We start from the raw sequence: 19675 nt of genomic DNA, 5'->3' as shown, positions 1-19675 counted from the left end.
TTCTACTTTGCCCTTTTTCACAAGAACTTTAAAAATATTCATACTTTTGTTCAATAATTTGGTGTGCGTGTTTTCAAATTGCATCCCTTAAATGCTCTCCACAAATCATCGCGCGTAATTAAAACGGTTTAAATTGGAAATTTTCAAGACTGAAAGTAGTCGAACGTTACCCTATAATTACGAATAACTCTAAATGCAACTAGATAAACGTACATCAGAATGCCATTGTGCTTGCACACAGGGCAATAAAGCGCTTTACTCGTGCAGGCGCACAGAGAGAATGGTGAATGACTGAACCCCCTTCCTATTGAATACAGGCAGAGCAGCAGAAAGAGAGAAGGGCTGAGCTGCGACACTCAGTCACAGAGAGGCAGAGGTGTGAGTGAGTTAGGCAGAGGAAGAAAGGAGACTTGGAAAGTAATAGCAGGTTTTCTGTTTCATTTTGGTTGAAAGTGGGAAAGAGATTACAACATATCCGGGAGAGAGAAAAGAAAGGGAGAGAACCCTATAATTTATTTTTTAGACGGGTTTGACATACTTCTCCACCCGAATAAAGCAGTCTCTCTGAGGTATAGTGCACTTTGTGGATTTGTCTTTAAGAAAAGTCGCCTGTAATTACGCACAAATCTTTCACACACTTTCAACATAGCATGTAGGAAACTCCATGCTAGATTGCATATTGCATTGCAAAACGAGTCCTTTTTTACATGCAAAAACGATTCTTTTCTGTTCAGTGCAGTTTCAGGGACACTGAGGACCAGGGGTTGCAATGCTAAGGATTTTGGTAACTTGCGTCTCCATGGTGTCTATCACCGCGATGGTGGCTGGTGGTCGTGGTGGATACGGAATGAGTATGTTCGCGGCTCAATCCTCTCCTCCGGACCCGTGTTACGACGAGAACGGCAACCCCAGACGCTGCATCCCCGACTTTGTGAACTCCGCGTTCGGGAAGGACGTGCGCGTCTCCAGCACCTGCGGCACCCCGGCGTCGCGGTACTGCGTGGTGACCGAGAAGGGCGAGGAAAGATCGAGGGACTGCAACATCTGCGACTCCACGGACCCCAAGAAGACCCATCCACCTGCGTATCTCACAGACCTCAACAACCCTCACAACCTCACCTGTTGGCAATCGGAGAACTACGTGCAGTACCCCCAAAATGTGACTCTGACGCTGTCCCTGGGGAAGAAGTTCGAGGTGACATATGTGAGCCTCCAGTTCTGCTCTCCGCGTCCTGAATCCATGGCCATCCTCAAGTCCATGGATTATGGGAAAACTTGGGTGCCCTTTCAGTTCTACTCAACCCAGTGCAAGAAAATGTACAACAAGCCGAGCAAAGCTGCGATCACTAAGCAGAACGAGCAGGAAGCGATCTGCACGGACTCTCACACGGACATGCAGCCGTTAACAGGTGGGCTCATCGCATTCAGCACGCTGGATGGCAGACCTTCCGCGCATGACTTCGACAACTCTCCCGTCCTGCAGGACTGGGTCACGGCCACCGATATCAAAGTGACCTTCAACCGGCTGCACACGTTCGGGGATGAGAATGAGGATGACTCGGAGCTCGCCAGGGACTCGTATTTTTACGCGGTGTCTGACCTGCAGGTCGGCGGTCGCTGCAAGTGCAACGGGCACGCGTCAAAGTGCGTAAAGGACCGGGAAGGGAACCTAGTGTGTGAGTGCAAGCACAACACGGCGGGACCGGAGTGTGACAGGTGTAAGCCGTTCCACTACGACCGGCCGTGGCAGCGCGCGACGGCCAGAGAGGCGAACGAATGTGTCGGTGAGTCAAGTGCTGATGGTTCTTTGAAAGGAAACACTTCATAATAATACACTTCGTTAATAAATGTTTTAATGATGGCATATTCAAATATGAGAATGTATTAATTAAATATCTTATTTGAATGTGCTAATTTTTAATTTACTTTGTTAAGTGTTTCCCCGGTCCAAAAGTCTGAGAGAGACCACACATATAATTAATTCAAACCTGGAAATGAACGGGTTTCTTGGATTTTGAAAGCGATTGTCAAATAAATTGTAATGGTGATGGAAAAATTGTGTATTAAATTAGAAAAAAGCCAAATAAACACCATTTCATTAGTGGCCTCAGATTTTTGGACCTCACCAGAGGTAGACATTTCCAAAATGTTTAAAAGATTGGACGAAAAGTAAAAATAAAATAAAAAAATCGGTCACACTTTAATTTTGGGGTCCAATTCTCATTATTAAATAGCTATTAACTATGACTTTTGCCTCAATAAACTCCTAATTACTGCTTATTAATAGTTAATAAGGTAGTTGTTAAGTTTCAGTATTGGGTAGGATTAGGGATGTAGAATATGGTAATTAATAAGGCAAATAATATGTGGTTTACAGGTACTAATAAACAGCCAATATCCTATTATGCATGCTAATAAGCAACTTGTTAATAAAATTGGACCCTTAACTAAAGTGTAACCAAAATAGCCTTGCAACGTCAAGGTCATGGGTTCCATTCCCAGGAAAAGCAAGAACTGATAAGAATTTAAAATGTGTACCTTGAAATGCAATGTAAGTCACTTTGGATAAAAGCGTCTGCCAAATGTAAAATGAAGGTAATATAAGACGTTTTATTATGTTAGGCAAATCATACAGGGTTTGTTTTAATGAACTGTCAGCTTTTGGTTTCATTCATTCTTTTTTCTTGATGAATTAATCAACTTTAGTTCAAAAATAAATAATGCAAATGGAACAGATCAGAATCATCTTTATTAATTTCATGCAATCAATTCATATTTCATTTTATCAGCAAACAGAATCTTACAAACTTATGATTTAAAATCTTATGAGTTGTATGAACTTTCATATCCGACCTGAAACACTGCACACTGCTTTATTGAAACAGTTTGTTATCAATGCACTCAATAAACTGCTATAAATCTAATTTAAAATATCTACATCAGTTTAGATTGCAACTTTTGTTGCGAGAAAAAACTGTAAAAAAAAAAAATGTATCACATTTATCACATTTATTCTTTTGTCAAATCAACTTTTTGAATTCCTGTTGATTAAACCAATCTCCATTTGTATTAACTCAAAATTTGAAGGCAACCAGGATACTTACTTTTTAAGTTAAACTAACAATAATTTTACAGTGCCTTTTCTTCACATTTTATGCAGGAATACTTCAGAAAAAGTAACTAAATTGAACTAGAAACAACATTTCACCTGATATGTGTCCATGTCTCCACATAAGGCATATTATATAATCTTTGCTCTTAATCTAGATTTGTAACATTTGATTTGATTTCCTTGCATTTAGTTAAATGAAAATCCTCTGATTTTCAGACCTGTTGCAGCTGTTTTGCATCAAATTTAGCTTGAACTCTTTCACACAGTGAGTCTACCATACACTGTAAAACGTTTTTGTTGGTTTAACTTAAAAAAGTAAGTAAACTGCAGGGTTGCCTTAAAATCTTAAGTTCATTGAAATAAAAAAAAATAGTTAATACAATGAAGGAGATTGGTTTAATCAACAGAAACTCAAAAAATGATGTTATCTGAATCACATAAATTATCCAACTTTTTTTTTTTTTACAGTGTCCATAGTTCTATTCAGTTCAATGGGTTGTGCGGGTGTAACTGAGTTTGGAAGTGCCTTTCAACATCCATTCTGTGGAAGGAAACATTTTGGAGGGAGAGAAAAGGCTTGTGGTGTTATTTCAAGGCAGGTGTCATTATCAGATTGAAGGAAAGATTACATCAGTTTTGTTGTTTGTTTTGGTAGGTTGAAGGTAAACTGCTTGTTTCCAGATGAAAAGTTAGTTTCCCCAGTCAAGGAAGAAAATTATCTATGAGCATTAAGATGTTATTGCGAAAACCAAATTATTCTTCCCACTTTCTCAATTTTAAAATGGGCTTCAGGTGTTTTATCAGCATCTATGATTTTAAATTTCATGATAAGTTGCTTTCACGGTCTGTCACGTTTGCTGCCGTAAAAAGATTTTCTCTCTTCCATCCATGCCATGTTAAGCACGACTCCATAACAAAATCATCAAGCTGTCAGCAAAGGCTTTATTTGATGAGGTTGTTGTCACTTGGCAAAGTCAAAAAGTAAATTAAAAATGTGTGAATAGATATGAAACACTCCTGACAGATGGCCGTCACGCATATGCGAACATTGTTGTGCAGCAAATGAATGTGTGTCAGTAGGCTTGTGGTTATAAATAAAAGTTTGTTCCCATGAATGGAGAATGAGGGCACCATCATGATATGAGAGATGACTGACAGAAGCTGTTTTCTCACAGTGTGCTTTTGCACGCGACAATGTAGAGCTGAACAGGAAGGCTTGATGATGAAGCTGTAAATGAGATCTGTGACAGAATCCAAAAAAAAAAAAAAAAGTTTTGTCTCAAACAGTTTCAAAGAGATTGTTACATCTGGTACGAATTTACTTGCTTTGATCAAATGATTCATAGTTAAGATTAAGTTTCTCAGTGCGGATTCTTTCCATTCTTCTCGGTGGAATGAGGTGGGCAAGGCAGGTATTTGAGGGAAATTAGGTGTAGCGTTCACAGGATGATAGGAATGTTATCTAGATAGATACTTCCGGGATTGATGCGTTCTGTACAGTTCTTGCCAAACTTGCAAAAACATGCATAAGCCATCACCACATATCAGACAAAAAACATTGTTAAAATACGTCATGTTTAACAGATAAATGTATTTATTTTATAATTATATATTACATTGTGCATTATGATAATATAACTTGATAGATAACTTTAAAGATCTCACCTTAGTTCATTAGCAAACACTAAGACAAGTCTTGCTGTTTGAACATGCATTAAATATCACCACAATATTTTAAGAATAGAATGTCTTCATTTAGTTTCATGGCCACGCATGATGGCAATGGTTCTTCCTAATGAGAGAACAGGAAGTCTATCCTCAAATGCTGTGGTTAAAATTAATGTCACTGATATTGTCAATAAATTCTATAAATGATTTGATAGGAAATACTTGTTAAACATCTCATCTCAAAATCATCGTCACACAAAAAGTGTTTAAAATTAGTTTTTGGATTTCACAATCAGTTCCATCATTCAAACATGTGCGTTCATTTTAAATGCAACTTTTAAACAAGCATATTTCAATTATTAAAAAAGCTCTGATATGCTGTGACAGAAATCAGTCATTTGCATGTGTACATCTAATGCTTTGATTCAGATGGAAAATTGTGTTACACGAAATAGTTGAAGATTTCAGATGTAAAAGCCTCTGCATTCCACATCAGTTTAGAAAATAATGATAATTCAGTGATTTCACTTAAATGACAATTAATAGGTCATTTTCATTGCCATTTAAGTGAATTAACTGAAAATATACAATATACAAGCTTGATAAAAATTATAATTCTAGAAGAAAATTTCAGATGGCACTTAGAGGTTTTTGCATTTTCCTCCGTTTAAAAAAAGGTTTTTGGTAAAATATTTTTTTTGGCACTGGCGCCTCCTCAAAAATCAAGTGCACAAAATGCATTTTACATTTCATGAACTGTTTCAAATTCACAGTATACTATACTGGAGTTTTCAGTTCAGAGCTTATATGTGAACTTTGCATCTTTGTAAGATATGAGTAGTGATATCAAGAAAATATTTTGAAATAATCTGCGCATGACTTAAGATCCCTCAGAAAGATCAGCACTTACTGTACATGAACATGTTTTTGACTGACAGTTTTTATGTGGTTTAAAAAACTAAATGTGCCATTGCATTTAATATATCCCACAATGCAGCTCATCTACCGTGTTAAACTTTAGATTTAAAAGGGCTACAATGATAAAATCTCTTGATAAAACCTGAAAATTTCTACATATCAGAAGTCAATTTTTATTGTGCATAAATATGTCTTCAGCAGGCAGGAGGTTTTCAACGTGCCGTGTAGTTTGAATGTAAATGTAGTTTAGACAAAATGTTGTCATTGACTAAATGTTCACATAAGCAAGTTGACCCGCGGGTGGAAGCTGATTGAGCCAGACGTGCGTCGCAGCCCTTGACACAGAGCAGACGGCTGGAATTGTCTTGCCGTTGGATCTCTCTGCATTGTTCCACTCTGGTCCTCTGAGTCGTAGTGTTTTTGGCCTGCTGTGATGTGAGCAGACTAACAGGAACCGTGAGCAGATTTCTGGGCTACCATGAAGAGCTGCTCGAGGTCTGTGGACCATCTGTGGGTTTCTCAGTGGTGTGGCCGGACCATAAGTCTGATGAAAGAATTGTGCAAAAGGATGATGTCATAAGACCTCTCGGGTCCCCCTGCAGAAAACAATGACTTTCAGTTCCTCATGTGTGTTTAAATGAGGCTTCAGGAACAATTTTCATTTTAGCAGCTTATAACTTTTTTTTAACAACATTTTTGTAAAAAAAAAATCCAGCTTTTTTTTTAAAATCAGTTACTGGTTTTCCATTGCTGCAGCATCACACTAAGTAAAAAGCTCAGACAATAAAGCATGGCGCTAGCAACGCCAAGTTCATGAGTTCGATTCCCAGGGAAAGCATTAATGCTGTGTCCGAAATCAAATATTTCCCTGTAGTATGTGAAAATCAGAGTAGTATGTCCAAATTCATAGCATTTGAAAAACAGTAGGTCAAAAGTACCCGGATGACCTACTACTTCAGGAGAGATTCTGAAGTGCAGAAATGAACACTTTATTATCTCATGGGGCCACGGGAGAGGATTTGTGAATGACAGTGAACTGACAACATGGCGGATGTAGTACGTCTGGATTTTATTCATACTAGCCTACCCATATTCGTAGGCTACTATAAAACGGATTTTTTTAACGGCCGTGAGTACCTATAGTAAAATATAGTATACAAACATAGTACCTACTCAGACAGTATTCTCAGACTTCGGTACCATGTCGGTACTGACATTTAAAAAATGTGACGCTTTGTGCGCTGTTCAGCGGAATCGTAAACGCCTCTGATTGGCCATTGTACCCACGCGCTCATCGGATATGTCTGTGATTGGCTACAATGATCAGCGCTTCAAAAACATGTTGTAAATATACATCGCATTTATAGACGGTCTGCTGATAGACGCCTTCTTGTGCTTTCCAACGCTTTTCCCGCTTTCAAAACGCTTTCAAACGCTCCCGTGTGTAGATCATTGAAGCCAATCACAGAGACATATCTGATGAGCGGATTAACACAATGGCCAATCAGAGGTTTTTATGACTCAGCTCAACAGCGGACAACACTAATGCATGTTTGTGTAGATGTTTAAATGTACACCTTAAATGCAGTCTAAGTCGCTTTGGATAAAAGGGTCTGCCAAATGCATAAAATGTAAATGAGTACAGCCCCACCTACTGTGAAATCTGATTGGTCCAAAATCCTTCTACTCATAACTACAATCATATCCTCTGATTGGCACTGATTTTGTCTTGCCACACAGCAATTTGTGGATGGAAAAATTGGTTATGACTTTGTGTTACCAATGTGCCTCAAGAAAATCAAAAGTTATTTGTTAAAAACAGGAAATGAAATTGTTCAAATCTCATAAAACTACCTCGGTGTGATCCTTTTTCCTAAATAAAAAGAAAATGAAGCCACAAAAATGAAAACATGCAGAGATAGGAAAAAAAGGAGAAAGAGAGAAAGAGCTGCTAATCAGAAGCAGGTGGGCTGCTGGTCAGTCCTTTAGCGCTGCTACTGACCCTGAATACATGTAAACTCACACATCTCCTGATATACCCCTGCGGGACCCTCGGTGACTCACTCAGGTTAAACCGTTCAATTCTCAAGATGATTGTTGGGCATTTGCGTCAGAACAGAAAACAGAAATAATCTGTAATGTATTAAGATTTGCCATTGCTACTTCTTGAAAGGACAACTCGATTTCAGAAGAAAATATGAGCCGCCATAATGCTAGGCTGCTGTTGATGGTTGCCAAGGTGTTGCTACTGTATGTGGTTGCAAAGTGTTCTAAATGCTTCGTTGTTATGTATGTGGTTGCTAAGGCTTTTCAGGCTTACTACTCCAAAGTAGGTCCCTCCTTCAGTGCAAGTCTATAGGATTTTTTGCCTACTTTATCCACCAAGTTAGTTGTGCCACATCTCTCCTCAACACAAGTTATGCACTGTAGTTTAACACTTAGAGATATGGGTTTGCTCACAAGTAAAAACAATGGCTCTATAATATTTATGCTCTTACTTGCTTTAGAGTTTTTATGCTATTTTTGTCTTCTAAAGAATAAGCCTTTAATGTAACATTTCATTTATTTATAGCCATTTTAAAAACATCCTCGAAACCACAAGCATTGTTTGACAAACCAAAACTGTAGGATCGCAGGATTGTTCTCTTGCGGTGAAGAAGAAGAAAAAAAAAACAGAACAAGACAAAGAAAACACAAAAGGGATGCATTTTAGGATTTCAAAATCCAAACCCGAGTGTATCTGCAGTCCTCTGGGCAAAGAGCTCCATGTTTTAGGGATTTTGATTTGTTGAGCTCATAATTCAAAACACACTTGACTTATGAGCCAAAAGGCTTTGTTTGGCTTTATGGGAGTTCAGAGAAAACACGATATATCCTGGGTTTAGAGGCTGGTTAGGAGAGGTGGTCCATTTTCTGGTGGAAGGGTCTGCTTGCTTTGGCCTTCTGCTTGTTTCCCCACCAATATTTATGTTTTGAATCCCCTGTCAGTCAGTGTATATTTGCGATCGGCCTTTTGGGCATTATTTGAATCTCTTTTTGGATGTCTGTGCCGGTGTTTCATCCCAGGGGTTGAAACTCTTGCCAAAGCTTTCCGGCAGTTTTCAGGTCCTGTGATGATGTCACTTTTGAAATACACTTGTTTTGGGAAAATGAAACATCATCTGTGAAATGCTGAAATTGAATAAAATGGTTCTGTGGCAGCATTGTACCCTAGTACAGTATGGATATCAAATGGTAATGGTAATACCATATCGCTTTGATCTTTACTATGATACTGAATGAATGACATGGATATATTGTATAGGGCAGGCAAATAAAACAAGCCATATTTGAGCATTTTTTTGTATTTTGAGAGGCCAATAACTATAGGCTAATGAACAACAAAATAAACAAAAAAACACACATACACATTTTTTTTTAAATATTATCTTAAACAAGTCTTTATTTGGTTTAATTCATTTTAAGTCTCGTTTATTAAATTGGAGTATTTATTTAGAGTAGGCTAATATATCTGTCTTCAGCCTTCCACATAATCACCCATTAACTCATTATAAACCACGATGCACATGTTCACATGTCCAAAAAATGAAAAAAGTAACTTAAAAGCATAATTTCAGTATTTAAACACACCATATGCTTAAGTATTGAATTAAACTGATGACATTGGCAGACCCGGGATTAAATAAGACTTAGGGAAATAAATAAGAATGGTAAAAAAGAAGTTAGGTATAATTGTATTTATGAAGTATTCAGTTTAAACTTGAATATTTTATTTTAAAATGTGCACACATTCACTATGTATGTCTAGTGTGTCAAAAACGCAAATGTTTCTTGTATCATCACATTCATTTATGAATCATGATCACATATTTTCAATTCAAAACAGGGAAATTTGCATCACTAGATAGTCTATTACTGTCGGCCGCTGAACATTTCTATTGTAAAAAAACTCTCATTGACAGTGACAGTAAAATAGTAAGACCCGCCTTCTTTGATCTGATTGGCCGTCTCGATCATTTTTACATTGATGAGTGCTGTTAGACTGCTGAGGTAGGGCAGCTTAAAAATGTAACTTTTACAACTTTTTGTCATCCTAGCAACAAACAGCTTTACTCATTCTAAACTAAAATGATATGATAAGACAAATAAAAAATAATATTTTTTTTTTATAACTCAGACAAAATCATTGGCTCTCGATGACGCAGTATGTTGACCGAGCTCACATTGTTTCAGTGGGCAACCACAACAGCAGCTCAGAAGTAAACATGTAATTTGAGGTCAAATGGTCTTGCATAGTTGTGTATGTGTGAGAAAGTCAAAAATCTGCTTGTGCATGGTGAGATGCATGTTTCTATTGGTTTTGCAGTGCAGGTTTGAATCTTTATGGCCTGCATTTGTGATAGCGCCCCTGGCTAAAGGCAGGACCACCCTGAGCTAGAGAGAGAAAAGGTGGAATAATGAATGCTGGAGTAAATGGACACATTTTCTGCTCTCTCTCTCTCTCTCTCTCTCTCTCTCTCTCTCTCTCTCTCTCTCTCACACACACACTTTTTTGGATTACACACACTGGCACACACCAACAGAATTCACGCTTCATGACTTAACACAATGGACATGCCGCCAAAAAACGTTTTGTGCCGTCACATGACCAAGCCAGGGTTAGAAACACACAGATGATCAGATTCCTTTGCTAATAGCTATTACCCCAAATTCCTTTCAGATCAATCTGCTAGGAAAGCTAACATTTAGCTTGACTGTAGTTGACTTACTTTAAATGATGAGTAGCTTCAAACCAGCCTTCCCAACACTGCTGTTACAGTCACTACAAGCAACATCAATGGCTGTATTTGCAGTAAACACAGAAATGAATGCATTCCAATCATGACTACATCTGCGCAATGGCTGCCAATGAGGAGGAAATGATGGATGAAGGTCTTCTGTCATTGGCTGTTGAGAGATGATTCAGACATATTTTATACTGTCAGAAAGTAGAGGCAATTTCAAGCCACAATTATACATATTATACCTTCTTAGAAGATCAGATTTCTGTCTGTAAAACAAGTTTGGGATCATCGCTGTGTATTTGCGGCTTACTTGTTGTGCAAGTAAAATGAAACATTTGCAATGCATTTAAATTCCATATGTTATTTATTTCAAGAAAACAAATTTCACTCTGAAATACATCACATACGGATGTTAAATGCAGATACTATTGGTTCAATGGTCATTAGATTATTGGTTAATTTTTTCCATCAGCCTTGGGTTACATCTGCAGAAAAAAAAATTAAAATGGGGAAAGATGTAACAAATCTGGAAAGATTTAGGTTTTTATATTTGGTTACACTTCAGTTCGATGGCCCACTTTAGACATTCTATACTGACTATAAATAACTTTGCAACATGTCAGCTAACTCTCATTAGAGTATTAGACTGTTAGAAGACTGTTAGGTTAGGGTATAGGGTTCAGGTCAGTAGTATAAGTTGACGCAGTAGAATGTTTGTTGGTGAGCATCAAAATAAAGTGTTAGCAGATATTAAGCAGACAGTCTATTAATACCCTAATGAGATGTAGTTGCAAAAAAACTTATAGTTAGTAGCATGTCTAAAGTGAACTATTGAAAAAAAGTTTTACCTTAAAGCTACACTGTGTAATTTGTTAAGTTGATTCTTAGTAAAAAACACTTTGTTCTTTCAAAATGATATGTGCTCATTATTGTGTAATTACTTCTACCAACTAATCAAGTATTCTCGTAAGCGTAGAATCTGCCATTTAGGATACATACGAGCGAGTCGCTCGAATGGCGGCAGCCATGTTGCGCCTCCATCTTGAAAATACATTAGCCAAAGAGGGACATACCTGGAAATTCAAGCTTCGGCTTTCGCGTTTTTACACTCAGTGGCACCGTGACGAATGCGAGGGGGAGATTACTCGCGACTGCCGGCAGATTTGAAATAATACGGCCACCGTAGGAGTTAAAACGCCCTCGGAATGGGAGGGGCTACAAAGTAATATTCAGTTGGTAGTCATAAACAATTTCACCGTTAGGTGGGAGAAAATCCTACACAGTGTAGCTTTAAATTTTACTGCTATTCCACCCATACTGATGAATACACTCACTACATACATCCCACTGGATCATAACTTTCATCACTTCACGTCAGCATGTAACTTTCAGTGTGGAACATCATTTTTCTGTTCGGTAAATGAATACAGAAAAACATACTTTTTGGAAACTGGTGAATCCTTCCTGTGTAAGCGAAGCATTAGCTGGAGACATTTCAAATCACGCCAAAGTCTCAAGCCCTATTACTGGTATATTTGTCCAGATAGCAAGCTCTATTTCCGCAGGATATCTCTGTTGAGATATGCTATTTGCCCTCTACACTCTCTAATGGGAAACGGAGTGAATTCCGTGTCCTGTGTTCGACACAACAAAACACAAACGTCAAGATCACTCAACAGCTGCTCCAGCTAAAACACTCGCCATTTCCTTAGCACACTCTTTTACACTATAAATACCCAAAACTTGAATGCATGTACAGCCCACAAACATACATACAGCTTAAAAGTCAACTACTTCCAGTGTAAATACTGCACCTTGTTAATAGGCATGCTGATGTCAAGATGTGCCACTTACACATACAGTGCAAATTTTCGAATGTACAACTCATTTGGTGTTCCAAACACTTCAAATATTCCGTGGAGCTGATGCGCCACATCGTGTTGACAGATGCGGAAAGCCGGTCCGAGAACGATGATGACATATTGCATGTTGGTGTTTCCAAGGGTTACCAGACAAATAGTTGCGCATGTCAGATCATTGTGTGTGCTCTCTTGCTCAGGATGCAATTGGCTATAGTGTGTTTCCTGGGACAACACACTTCTGGCTCACAGCAGGAAGCTCTTTCCCTCTTCCTTTCCCACCCTGTTGCTGGAAGCCACCTAGCTACAAGTGTGTCTCATTATAAAGTGTACTGTATGTGGCACAGTGCGGCTAGGCTTTCTTTACACAGTTGCCATTTCATATTATAACAAATAATGGTGCTAGCTGAAAACATATGGCTTGCTGAAGAAGGGTGCTGTTACTTTTAGAAGTGATCAGACTTATTATTTTTAAATAAATATTAGGGATGCACGATATATCAATATATTAGGGATGCTACTATATTCATTTTTAATGTTATTGTTATCGGCCCGAAAATGTTAAATATATATAAGCAGAAACATAATGATTTTTCCTTCAGATGTGCACTGTTCGCCATGATGGTATTGAATTGCTTGAAATATGATTGGAATCACTTGAAAAAAGGAAAATACAGTAAAGTGCAACATGCAAATCTGTCATATAGGCTAACTAAAATTGTAATGAAAACATTATAATAGTGTGTTTGGGACATGGATTTTTTAATGGTGAGACTTTTGTTTTTGTAATCAGGCTCTTAAAAATTATATAAAAATTTGGGTTTAGATTTATCGGCCAATATATCAGTTATCTGCTTTCAAATATAAAGATTTATCGGTTATCGGTATCGGCCATGATTTTCATATCGGTGCATCCCTATTAAATATTTATTTAGATTAAAATATGGAAGTGCCGGTACTGTGTAGAGGCTATATAACTCACACAATTCAACATATGTCAGGAGGAGTTTGTAGTGTTATGTACGACAGGCCTGCAACAAAACAGTCAAAGCACAGTTAGGATGAATGGCCTCCTGAAGTTTGTAATTTACAGCTCTGCTACTCGGCTTCTCGTCCGCGGTGGGGTAACTGCAGCTAGAGCGTGTGGCAGATTGGTTGAGGTTCAGCCCGCTGTGGCGTCTACTGAAAATACACCTCCAGCTTCCAGAGATTCATCTCATTTTCTTGGTGCTTCTATAATTGAGTCTGACTGACAGCAGGCTATTGCTCTCTGTTCCTCAGGCAAACTTTTAATTAATAGCTCTAGACACACCTTCATATTCTTTGTCTGCAGTCTTTAGTTGGGTTTGGCTTATGGATATGTAGCTACATCTCCTAGTATTGTCCTTTTTTCTCTATAGCTCCTTATTGTAATAGACTTAAATGGTAAAAACAGAGCACTTGCATGCTATAATACAAATGGCTAAGACCTTAAACGGGTCATATCATGTCATTTTTTTCATTACGAGTTCCATTTCGGAACAAGCCTTTTTTTGCAGCTTATAGCTTCAATAAAAGACTTTTTCCACTGATGTTTTGAGTTCTGAAATTACATTATGTTTTCAAAGTCCATTAAACTCTCTTTTTTAAAAATCTTAACAGATCAAGGAAAATTTGATTCCACATGATATGACCCACATTCTTGTGCACTGAGACATTAAAGGACTTTTTCCTGCATATTCTGTGCAGATTTTGGAGGAAAACCGGTGCAATGGATTTAAATATAGTAAACTTTAAAGCACAAGTGAAAGCATATTCAATGCTATGGATGTTCACCAATAAATGGCTCATATAAAAAATGATTGTAAAAAACAATCTAATTAGCAAAATGCAATTTAATGCAAGTATCCATCAAAATGCCAATGTTTCAATAAATTGCATTTTGTAAAAATGATTAATTTTATGCCCCAAATGTGTGACTTTTAGGTGTAGCAGAACTGTAACATGCTCATTTAAGTTTGTTTTTTAATGCATCTATATAGATGACTGTAATTAGTATAGCCTACCTGCAAAATCATTTATGCATTTGTCAGTCACTTTTATCCAAATTTATTCAAAAAGTGAATTTATGCATGACAATATTATCATGTACAGCATGAGATATGAATGACTGTTAGACCTGATTTTGAGATGAAGTTGATAAAATGGTTGAATAGTTGAAATTAAAATAGTTAGCGAAATGAGCATCCACAAGTTGATAAATATTGACAAATACAAGTCTTGATAGGCCTGGATCCCTTCTGAATTCACACTGAAACTTAATACCACTAAGTTAAGCACACTGTAGTCATTCATTGCCTTTCAATCATCCACATCAACTGCACACCTTGTAAAGCTCATCACGGAGGCCTTTCCTCAGCGTGGAGCTGCATTCCAGTAACGCAGCGTCAATGAGGCTTCGTAGTGCCGTTCAAGGGCTGTAAATCTCAGCTGGTCAGAGACAATGAGAACAGAGTGACGACACCTGCAGTGGAAAAGCACAATCCCTCCGTCCCGTGCCACATCACAGCGTGATCCGAGGGAGATTCCTATTTACGGATCATTTGGGATTTGGACCCCAGACTCCAGCTGTGGTGGAACCGATTGGCCACACATCTGCAGCCCGGGCCTGTCTTGAGGATGATTTACATAGGCTCGAAAAACAGAAGGAATGCCAAAAAGATGGGAAGCGCTCACATTGCGGTCCCCCTCTTTCAAACTGATTTATGTTCCATGGGGAAGCCTATCCAGTCCTGCCAAATTCTTCAGCGTCTGGTGTCCAGTGCTGCTTCAAATGTCTTTATCTTTTGCACTCAGCTCCAATCTATAATTTTTTCCATTCCACCAGTTCCACTTGTCTTCAGCTTTCAACTCTGAGACAACATGAGATATTTTATTGAAGTTTACTGAATGACTGAAGGAACATTTACTCAGGGCAATACAGTAAATACAAAGAAGAACAGACTTTGAAAACGTGAGAAATCCAAGCAAAACTTACGTTAACTGTAAAAAAAAACTAGGATAATGTTTATGCTGGATCATAAGGTATTCCTGTTGCTCAACTTGATAGAATATGGTACCAACAATGCAATGGGTTGATTTCTCTGGAAGTACAGACAGTATCAAGATAAAATATGTCTTGAAATAAAAGCCAATCTGACAAATGCATAAACTGGGAGAATTACTGTACAGTCACAGTCTCAAATACATTGTACTTGCCAATCAGAAATTTCGATTTCCAATTCAAGTAGTTGTATTTCACAACTGTTGGCAATGCAACAAATGCAGTTTCATGCACAGTACCAGAATTTCACAGTACCAGAATGAATTCTGCTAAATGAATTGAAATGAAGAGGAATTTGTTGAATTGTACTTCAAAGCAACGCATCAATCTGCATACAAACTTGATGATTTCAAGCTTCTTTTTAGATTTTTTTCAAAACTTTCAAACAAGTCTTTGTCAGGCCAACATTCAAAGTTTGCCTTTTAATTACAATTTAATTTAATTTCTGAATTTCTTTGAATTATTAGTCACATTCTAATTACAATTCCCCATCCCTTTTGCTACCTCAAAACATTCTCAGTTCAATTCTGAATGGCGCACAACCCTGCTCAAGCACTCCCTGGGAAAGAAACCCCATAACCTTGGCTTTGCTAGCGTCATGCTATACTAGTTAAGCTACAAGAACATCAGTAAAAGTCCAATTAGACATGTTAAATCTTGGGTATGGATCCTGCAAGATTTCTATATTCCTTGATGTTAGATGTCTTAATTGGACAGGATGTTTTCATTTGAATTGGAAAAGCATCTGATGTTTCCTAAGGCCACTCTTGCTGCAAAGTTACAGCGCAACAGCTCCGTTGGCAGGTTGACTGTTCCCTAAGATTTGCAGCTGCTCTCACACTCTTAACACTGTACATGTAAAGAAAAATTAAAGTGCTGCAAATTAATCACCAATTACTCAATGGGTGTGTTGCGTTTATGAAAACAAACAGGCAAAACTCGGAGATAAATCAAATGACTAACAAGCCGCGCAATGATTCGCTGATGCAATAAGTCAGCGTGGTGCGATGAGTTTCACCCTGGCACATTTCGCCTGTGATTATATTCCAAAAAGAAACATACTCTCCTCAACAGAACATGCCGACACATCCACCTATTTTGTTTATTTTCCCAAACTGCTCAGAAGCCCTGAAATATTAGTGCGACTAATGTGTCAGCCAGTGATTTAATTGGAAATTTTTATGGGCCAATGTTTTCCAGTGCCGCCCGCCCAAGCAGTCAAGTCATTCTTACTGTAAGGTCTTGTATACTCAATGCCATTTTGATTCAATAAGCCTCAGAGAGGTTTAATAACACAGCACAGGGGTTCTACGAAGAGTCAATAGAGTGTGACATGAAGATACACAGGCCATGAGAAACAAGTTACGATTCTGAGAACAGTTGGACCGCTTCCCTCTGAGAGTTGAGCGTAGTAATGGTACCAGCCGGATTCCTTATGGGATAACCTGGGCCAATTCCAACACTCTAAACAGGAGAAATTGCCAGAGATATTCTGGCTATTATGTATTATTATCCATTTCATGTTGTTATCATTGGCACAATGCACTAGCGAGATTTATTCATGAAAGAAATGGAGACCTGAACATCAGCCATGTGCACAGATAGACCCCGAGTGGTGCTCAAAGCACCTTCCTTTTTGGTCTCATACTAGATAAGTGCCCTTTTCTAAGGGTATGTTTACATGACAATGATATGCTTAAAACGGAGAAGCTTTTCCTTTAAGTTTTCCACGTACAGACCATGGTCAAAACGATCCCCATTCACACGGATCCGCGAAAACGTCAAAAAATGCTGTATTCTGCTGCCAGGCCATTAGATGGCGATGAAACACTACAGACTGAACATGTAATACGCATGTGCATGACGTCATCGTCTTCAGAGATTCGCATTTTTGTTGTTTACACAGAGACCGTTTTCAAAAACTCGCACTTTGAAATCTGTTTTCAAAAGTTTGCGTTTTCAGGCACCCAAAACGCTGTTGTCGTGTAAATGAAGGGCCAAAACGCATACAAAGTTTTACGTTTTTAGTTGAAAGCGGTCTCTGAGTAAACAGCAAAAACGTGAATCTCTGAAAACGATGATGTCATGCACATGCGTAGTACTGTACGTGTTCAATCTATAGTGTTTCATCGCCATCTAATGGCCTGGCAGCAGAATACAGGGTTTTGGTCGTTTTCGCAGATCCGTGTGAATGGAGATCGTTTTGACAATGGTTTCGTCTGTATGCAGAAAACTCAAAGGAAAAACTTCTCCGTTTTAAGCAAATCTTACCCTAAGACCTAAGTAAAAAAAAAAATATATATATTTTTTCTTTTTTTTAAGTTTGGCCCATGTCATCAATTCTCAATTAAACGTGTGGTGAAAATTGCATTAAGATCTAATTCTGCGTCCCTCATCATATAGCCACCTTGCGGAGCAGCAAGCGACATTTTTGACATTATCGTTACCTGGCTGTCACCAGAGAATGCTGCTATTCTCTGGTGACAGCCAGGTAACGATAATGTCAAATTAAACCTCTATCACAATATCTTAGAGCCGCCTAACCAGGCAGTAGCCCCACATTAGCTTTACCATAAAAAGGCGAGTCTGACATTGGTGTACAATAGCGTTTGCAATGCTAGACTTACAAGAATTTGCAATGAGTGAGTGAAAACACAGAGCTTAAAAAGGCAAACACAAACAAGTTGATCACACACAGGTGGGATTAATGAGACCATAATGAGTCCAGCCACTGGGTTTTGGGAAGTGTAGTTCATGATGGGAAAGCAGTACAGGAGACAGGCCCTCTGTGGGTTATCCTGGGTACTCCAGCTGGCGGGTGTAATGGTTTCGTTCATGAATGAATCAGCTGGTTTGAACGAATCAGTGAATTAATGATTCTTTGACTCACATATTTAGACTGGCCGCCACCTACTGGTGGTTTCAGTTTAATATAAAGATATCATATACAGAAAAGTATAATTTCATTTTTTCCATTTCATACTCTATATTAAAAGATTTACATTTAAAACACCAATTTCATAACATTATTTTTGCAACTAATTGCAGTGTAAATGTATCTAAATAATAATAATAATAGTAATAATAAATAGTAATTTCTGTCAGTAATGCACAACATTGATTTAGCTCATTTACCAATTCCAGTATAATGCCAACAAAGGACATATTTAGTATGTAACTAACTTCATATTATGCATTTTGTATAGTAATTATGAGAGGGGTGCCCTTTTTTCTCACTTAAACACCTCCCCCCTAAAATGAATTTGAATTTGAATTTGAAAAGTTTATTTGAACAATAAGACAAATTAAAAAACAACAATCAAACGATACAAGTCGATATGTACAAAAAAAAGAAGAAAAAATAAACAAAAAATAAAAGAAGAAAAAAATGTCTGTGTACAGCCCTGCTGGACATTACTTATTTAATAATTATACGATTTATCTTTATAGATATTTTATATATGTATAAATATATAAATCTTTATTTTGCATTGAGTTGTCCCAAGATTCCACGCCTTAAGAGGCTCATGACCTCCAGAAGCAACTTTAGGAATTATTGTAAGTCTAAAAGAGTAATGTTGTCTTACAACATTGCTACTGGCACGTGTCCCTGTGCTGATCCCTAAGATAGTCTTTTGGGCTTTTTAAATCATTAAACATCACATGAAGTAGTAGGCTGAGTAACAATCTGCGTTGTAATCCAACAATACTTAAGCAGGTTAAATGATGATGCCATTCAAAGGTCACATACATTTTTGCTTTAAACGTGCAAAATCATACCGATTTGTGATGAATGCTGTAGCAATTTCACAGCCAGTGGCAGAATAAGCTCTTTGTTGTCTTTTGCTAGTTAAGCGCACGCTGTGGCTTTATTTGGTCAGATCGTATTTGTTGAGACATTGTATATCACTTTCACTAGGCAACTGTGGCAAGCAGTTACACAAACAAAAAGCAGGGAGGTCCGATTGCCCCGCTAATTGGTGCTGGCAAACTATTACAGAGGCCCGTAACGGAAACTCCCCCTTAATTCTCACCCGTCATTACATCACAGCACACTCGGGCGAACAGAGGCTCTTGCAGGTGGCCACGCGGGAGAGGAAAGATCTTTAAAAATGAGAAGCAGCAAACCTATTTGAGGAAGAGCGTTTTGTTTGTGAGAGCATTTGCATCTTTTTTTAAACAGTTCTTAATCATTACAAATAGTGAAATTATAACTGTGACTCAAGGGGGCAATATGTTTTTATAGGCCCAA

At 38.0% G+C, this 19675-nt stretch overlaps 1 protein-coding gene across 2 annotated transcripts in view; it reads left to right on the top strand.

Moving 5' to 3' along the window:
* Window positions 1-235: 235 nt before the first annotated feature.
* The window catches only part of ntn1b (netrin 1b), a 57515-nt gene continuing 38075 nt past the window's right edge, over window positions 236-19675 (top strand). The window contains exons 1-2 of one of the 2 annotated variants that reach the window (XM_081377925.1): window positions 236-569; window positions 735-1784. In XM_081377925.1, the coding sequence (XP_081234051.1) occupies window positions 770-1784 (1015 nt within the window). In that variant the 5' untranslated portion in view covers window positions 236-569; window positions 735-769. The remainder of the gene's footprint in view (window positions 570-734; window positions 1785-19675) is intronic. The other variant, XM_081377924.1, reaches the window with a different exon arrangement.

Source organism: Scardinius erythrophthalmus, assembly GCF_964197995.2.
Source record: "Scardinius erythrophthalmus genome assembly, chromosome: 1".
In the NCBI taxonomy this organism is placed as follows: domain Eukaryota; kingdom Metazoa; phylum Chordata; class Actinopteri; order Cypriniformes; family Leuciscidae; genus Scardinius; species Scardinius erythrophthalmus.
This window is presented reverse-complemented; position numbering and strand designations above follow the sequence as displayed.